This window comes from Propithecus coquereli, unplaced genomic scaffold, assembly GCF_000956105.1.
Source record: "Propithecus coquereli isolate 6110/MARCELLA unplaced genomic scaffold, Pcoq_1.0 Scaffold134, whole genome shotgun sequence".
Classification (NCBI taxonomy): domain Eukaryota; kingdom Metazoa; phylum Chordata; class Mammalia; order Primates; family Indriidae; genus Propithecus; species Propithecus coquereli.
In genome coordinates, this window is record NW_012137636.1 from 404,794 (window position 1) to 411,962 (window position 7,169).

General features: G+C 41.2%; 1 protein-coding gene across 1 annotated transcript in view; it reads right to left on the bottom strand.

The window, feature by feature from the left end:
• Window positions 1-1,196: 1,196 nt before the first annotated feature.
• NME8 (NME/NM23 family member 8) overlaps window positions 1,197-7,169 on the bottom strand; it is a 47,866-nt gene continuing 41,893 nt past the window's right edge. Inside the window, exons 12-13 of the mRNA XM_012638748.1 lie at window positions 3,590-3,734; window positions 1,197-1,434 (exon numbers count right to left, since the gene is read on the bottom strand). Coding sequence (XP_012494202.1) covers window positions 1,197-1,434; window positions 3,590-3,734 — 383 coding nt within the window. The remainder of the gene's footprint in view (window positions 1,435-3,589; window positions 3,735-7,169) is intronic.

Here is a 7,169-nt window from a genome sequence, read left to right on the forward strand (position 1 = left end):
GGTTCAAGAAGGCATAGCATACAGTACATATTTTCCCACCATGAATGTTCACGGGTTTTGCAATCATGCCTTGGACTATAATTGAGTCAGACTTCTGGAACAAGCTGTACTATGCTAGAACTTACTTTTTATTTACACATCTGATATTTCAACACAATGTTCTTATACCTGGAGAAATCATAGCCCAAATACTATAACAACATGAAGGGAACAATGTACTCTTCTCTCCCTGAGGAGTCTTGCTGGGTATGGGGTCGGGGGTCTCCATGTCACAGTGCTTTTTCCTTATGCTGTGGAAACTGATTCTCGGCATGGCTCCTGCAGGTGGGGACAACACTCCACATAGAAAGGCTGTACAGTCACATTCAGGCCAGCAGGCAGAGCCATCTGGTGGACATTTGTGCCTGCTCTTTGAAAATAAAGAAAGCAGGTTTGATAGGAAAGGTGACCCATCTTGCACTCCACCTCCCGCATTGCTTAGCAAACAAGGAAACCCAAAGCACATGCATAGTGGCCAGGCGTGGTGGCTCACGCTGTAATCCTAGCACTCTGGGAGGCTGAGACAGGAGGATCGCTTGAGCTCAGGAATTCCAGACCAGCCTGCACAAGAGCAAGACCGCATTTCTTCTAAAAATAACTAGCCAGGCATCATGGCACATGCCCATAGTCCCAGCTACTTGGGATGCTGGGGCAGAAGGATCGCTTGAGCCCAGGAGTTCAAGGTTGCAGTAAGCTATGAAGACACCACTGCACTCTGCCCAGGGCAACAGAGCAAGACTCTGTCTCAAAAAAAAAAGCGCATGCATATTGTGTAGACACTTCTACATAGCATGCAGTCCCTACAGAGGGACTACATGAGGGCTTTGGAGTCATGGCAGATGACACAGCGGCTTGAGACCAAGGCTTGCAAACCCAGGGGTGCTTTGCTTGCCCGCTGTCCCCAACCCTGCAGCCTGGGCGCGGCTGCCTCAGCCTGGCCACACGCAACCAGAATCCCCCAGGTCACCATCATCTACAGCGCTCAGCTTGGAGGCTGTGAGGCTGCTATGCAGCAGTACAACATGCCTGGCAGGAAAGAAAGTTTGGTTCAGGAATATGGGAAAAGTTTTGCTCTTTTCAGATGGGCTTGACCTGGGCTCATTCAGTGGTACCAAACAAAGAACAGAAAAGGAGGTATATACTTCATAGTACGTACTTCAGTTTTCCTCAGGATTCTCAGAAACAAACTCTTCAAAGATTTTACCAATGCTGTCTGTTGCCTCATAAGCATTAGATGATCCGTGGACAATATTTTTCAAAATACTTATTCCAAATCGGGCTCGGATAGAGTCTGGGGACAGCAGTCTTGCTTCTTCTGGGTCTACTGGGCCCATCAAATGTCTCCATTCTGCAATAGCATTCCACTTGGTCAGAACCAAGACCAGAGATGGACCCCTGCAAGGAATGACACTTTCAGAAGACATGGGCGCCGGACAACTCTAGAGACTGCAAATACAGCTAAGGACGGGATGTCACAGCTTGGGCAGGGAGTGTCTCTTTATTCTTTGTCCTTAGTGGTGTCATTTGTGCTTTTCTTTTTATTTCTCCCTCTTCCAACAGATTTTTGTGCTTAATGAGTGCTGTAGCTTAATTCTAGGGAATATTTGTCAATGGAGTTCTGTGATTTTTGCTACTTTGGGGTCTATAAATAGAGACATTGTCGTGGACCCAGGACTTCCTGCTTCATGGTTGCCCTTCAGGGATTGCCTCCATCTCAGGGAGCCACCTTGCTCAAGCCGCCCTCATTCCAAGGGGGCCCACCTCCCATGACTGACCAATGTGAGGGTACAAAGGCTTGGCCATCTCTGTTACTATGGGACAGCTCTGAGTCTAGCTTTGGTCAGCAGAGGCTGTTGTCTGGCCTGCACTTCATCTTGACCTCCCCTTCTTCCCCATCCTGCTTCTTTGTCCCCTCTTCCATGTGGCACCCTTAGTCAATAGCTTGAACAGTAAGCTCTGTCTGCTTCCCAGGAAATGCAACCCACAACAGGCATGAAAGTTAGCTTCTTCTCTAAGCTATCATGGTTCAGGTACCTAAAGTCCCTAATCTTTTGTTTATTATTTGTATCTAATTGCCACTTATATTCCATTTAATCTTTGGTTTGAACTCTACAAGTTTTGCCTTTCTAGACTCATTGACCAATGGTCAGAAACTGAAAAGGAAAGATGTGAATTTAAAGAGGTTTATTATGTACATCATGTGTCACTTAACATCGAGGATACATTCTGAGAAACGCATTGTCAGACAAACATCATAAGGTGTACTTACACAAACCCAAATGGTGTAGCCTACTACATGCCTAGGCTATATGGTATAGCCTATTGCTCCTAGGCTACAAACCTGTACAGCACGTTACTGTACCATACGCCACTGTGACACAGTGATAAGTATTTGTGTATCTAAACAGATCTAAACATAGAAAAGACGGTGTATTGTGCTACTAGGTTATGATGGCTCTGACATCACTAGGCGATAGGAATTTTTCAGCTGCATCATATCTTGCAGGACCACCTGTTGTATACATCGTCCATCATTGACTGCAACATCATTATGCAGTGCCTGTTTATGTACAAAATTTTATTTATAACTTAACATATGTAAAATAGCAAATAAAAATTGTTTAACCAGGAGCAAATTGTTAAGGGTGTTCAAATAATTATGAACTCCATGTAAAAGAGAGTTCCGGGAAGCAGCAGTTAAGAACACAGACTCCCCAGGCTCAGGCCCTAGCCAAATACTAGCTTTGTGACCGTGGACAAATTCCATCCCTGGGCCTCAGTTCCCCCACAATCAAAGTGGAAATACTAGTAAAAATTACTTCAGAGTTGTTATTACAAGTCATCAAATGAGAAAGTGTATATAGCTCATCACAAGGCCTGGAATTAAGTAAACACTCAACAAATGTTAGCTTTTAATTTCTATGCTGTGGTTATAAAGGTCTGCGTTGTCAGGAAGAGATCCATAATGTGGAAGAAGACCATTTCAAAACAGTATATTTAGTATTTAATATTTAGTATCATACTACTTATGTTATTGTGTCCATATAAAGAGTTTGACAAGGTATCTACACATGTGAAAGAAAGATGTGAATAATGACAGCTAACGTTTATTGAGTGCTTAATATATGCCATGCACTATTCCAGGTACTTTCAATGTATCACTTACTCAGCCTCACAACAAGCCTGGGAGGTAGGTACCATTATTATCCCCACTCTGCTGATAAGGAGACTCAGGCACAGAGTAAGTATGTTGGTAAAACAGGGATTTAAACCCAGACGGCCTCTATATCTAATGTGAAGACCTAAAGAAACAGGAAGGAAGGAAGGAAGGAAGGAAGGAAGGAAAGACAGAAGGAAGGAGAGAGAAGATAGGGAGGGAGCAAAGGAGGGAATGAAATGGAAAAAAAAAATGAACCCCAAATGTTAACAGCGTGTCTTTTTGTGAATGAGATTAGATGGAATGTTTTAATTAATTGCTGTATTTTTCAAAGTTTCTGTAATGAACATTTACTCCTTTTATAATACAAAGAACTGTATACCAGACACTTACTCAGATAACATTTCCAATACATCTTTATAAAAGGGTTTTCCTGATATTTTTGAATAAATCTTGTTTGCTCGCTCTTGAGTTAGGAGCATCTCCTTCGCCTGTGTCAGATCGAATCCAGCCTCCTTGATGATCCTCAGGATATCCTCTAGGGAAAACAAATACTTGGTAATCTTGCAGATTGCTCCACTTTTACTCCACATTCAAGTAGATTGAAACAACTAAGGAAAACAATAGTTTTACTTGCATACTGTGCTTTAAAAAAAAAAAACCTATGCTAAACTAAATCAAACTTCAAAATCACCAAATTGACACTCAGAAGAACTTTCCTATGTTAATGTACATATTCAGTCTCTGAGATCCACCTTTCCAGAAACCACCTCTAACACCTAGTGGACTATTAGAGTAGAGGGGAAAGGATTTGCTCTCAAGCTAAGAATGAAAACATGTTTTCATCTCCTTGCTACAAATGCCAAGGAATTTCTTGCTAGATATGGATTGTAAAGGAGAGCAGATCTGAACTCTTCTCCCTGAAGGATCAGGGTACCACTGAAGGAATTAAACAAAGCACAGCTTGTCAAAATCTTACCAGTGGCCTAAATGTTGAGGACTACATTCTGAAGATGAAGGTGAGCCAACTGAGAGACTGGAAGCTCTCTAGTGAAACAGCCGCTTCTTTGCTCCAGATCAAAAGCATTTAGAAGTGCTAGGCTACAGGCAAGTGTGATCACAACTAACAGAAAGCCTGCAGAAAGCTGGACTTCTCCTGCTAGAAAGGAGGTGGCCAGGATCTGCTTTCAGACAGACACTACAGAAATAAATGTGAATTGAACAGAAGCACTTCCTCCAATATTAATTGTCTTGCAAGAAGGCCCAGGCCTATAAATGAATCGGGAGAAGGTGATCATTATTATAAAGAGTAATATGTAAGGTTCCTGGAATCACAGCAGAGAAAACTATTAACATTCTCTGGGGAGGTCAACGATGACTTCTCAGAGACGTTGCCTTTGTGTTAAGCATGGAAAAAATAAGTTATGATCACCAAGCAGATAAATAGGGAAAGGACATTGCAGGAAGGGAGAGCCAAGTTCAAAGGGGAGGAAGAAAGTGACTGGGTGAGAACTTACTGGAAATGAAGTTAGCCAGGTAAATAGAGGAAGGGTTACAAAGAGCTATGCCTTATGAAAAAATATGAACTCTCCCCTAAGTACTAAGCAGAAACATATTCAAATTTGTATTCTGGAAAGGTAATTTCCTTTGCAGTATGAAGGATGAATTAAGGTGGGGGTGGGTATATGTGGCATTGGAAGCAAGGTATTTGAAGACTAATGCAGTTTTTGGAAGGCACTACTCAAGAGAAGGAGGCATTTTGGAAAAGAGGAGTCTTTTGCAGTACTTGGGGAAAGGAAGCAAGTGGCTGAGGTTAATGTTCTAGATAAACAATGAGCATTGTAGAAATAGAAACAGATCCACCTCCTGCCGAGGCCCTACCTGTGACAGAAACCACTGCATTATACAAAACCAAGAGAACATTCAGAACTGAGAAACTGAGTCAGCTAACCCAAACCCTCATAAATCTTTGCTGAACTACTATAAAGGTAAAATTAAATTATTTTGCTGAAGAAAAAGATTATTTGTTCCCTGTCAAAGAAAGCCAGCCAGCCAACAGAAGGGTGGCAAGCCCAAAGAAAACTGTAATATGACACTCTCACATGAACATAAAAACATCACGAATTGGAATTTCAAACTCAAAAGTAGAAATGAACAAGCAATAAGTAAGTAGATGTGAAATAAAAGTTCACTGCACTCAAGAAATAAATTTAAGAAAAAGATAAAAATCACAAAAATAAAGACTAAATTAAAAGGTGCTAATGGAGAATATAACTTAAAATACAGTAAAGGGCACAGAGAATAGAAACAAAAATAGCCAAGAAAAGGAAAACCAAATAAAAGAAGAGATGTCAATAATAGAAAAAGTGATGGATATAGAAGTTAAGCAAATACAAGCATATATACAAGTGCGTGTATATATGTGTATGTGTGTATACATGTTGTTTATATATATATATACACAAAATTAAATATTACATATTATATATATTTATTTAAGAAATTTGACTTCATGCCAAAGGAGAAGAATATTCTGAACTATAAATTGGGTAAGTCTATCTAAACCTTCAGAAATTTCCAGAAAATCCTATTATTTCCAATGAAATACCTAAGAAATAAAACCAGAACAATGGAACAGAAGTAACATTTAGAACTATAAGGCAATAAAGCCATCTTGAAGTAAAAGAAGATATGAATCTAGAAAGTAAAAGGAAGTAACATGTACCTGGAAAAATATATCCATAATGATCGACTCTCAGACAAATTTTAGTAAAACTAATAGATGTGAGAGACAAAAAAAAATTATCCTGTTCTAGCAAAGCACCATGTCATTTACAAAGGAAAGAAAATTAGTATGACATCATAGTTCTTGAAAGCTATATACAAAACAAGAATAGAGCTACATTGTTAAGAAACTCAAATAAACAATGAGAGCCCAGGATTTTATAGACAGTAAATATATAAATAATGTAAGTTCTAACAAAGTAGATTTAACACAATTTTTAAAAACAGGAGAATAAGGGAGGAAGAGCAGGATGGTGGACCAGACACACCACCAGCCAGAGCCTCTCTGCAAGAAGAAGAAGTTTTAGACGAAAGAGAAAAAACAGACACACAAACATAAATCAGATGAGAGTTTGAAGGAAGGGTGCCTAAACCTACAGGAGACTCCATGGGAAGAGGTTATGGAGCAGAACTAGAAGGAGAAAGGCACTGGTGGGGATTAAGCCCTGAGAGGCTTGGAGACCAGCGAGAAGGGTAGGTGGATCAGTTAACTTTCCCCTCCCTTGCATCTTGGACTGTTGGTGGGCTCCCAAGCTGCTGGAGAGACCTTCCACCGATACGAGTCCAGAGACTGATGCTGCCAGTGAGCAGAGAGCTTCTTATGGATCAGGCTCCCAGCACCCCCAGGGCACCTTCTACCTGACAGACCCAAGCCAAACCACAGACACCATATTGCTTCTCTACCCACCGTGCACCTTTGTCATCCCCAGGGGGCCTTAACCCCTGAGGTTCAGTTTCGCTCGTCCCCACACAGACATTTCCCAACTCCAGATCAAACTGCAGGAGCCACAGGAGCAAGTGTGTCCCAGGCGATCTGTGTGACTTCAGAGCCCGGGCAGACTACCTCCTGGAGAGAGGTTTAGAGAGGACCAGAGTGTGGACTTTCCTCCACCTAGAATCTTCTTCTCCCCTTCCCCTCCCCCACTGGTGGCTGCCAACAGAGACAATTGAGCCACCACATGGAGGTTTCTACAGGGAACAGGGCTTAGCCCTTTCTCTATGCACATAAACTTGAAAACATGGAGAAAACGGACAAATTCTTAGTAACACACAGGAAGAAATAGAATTCCTGAACAGAACAATATCAAGTACTGAAATTGAAGCAATAATAAAAAACTTTCCTATTTTTACAAAGCCAACATCACCCTAATACCAAAGCCAGCAAAGAACTCAACAAAAAAAAAAAAAA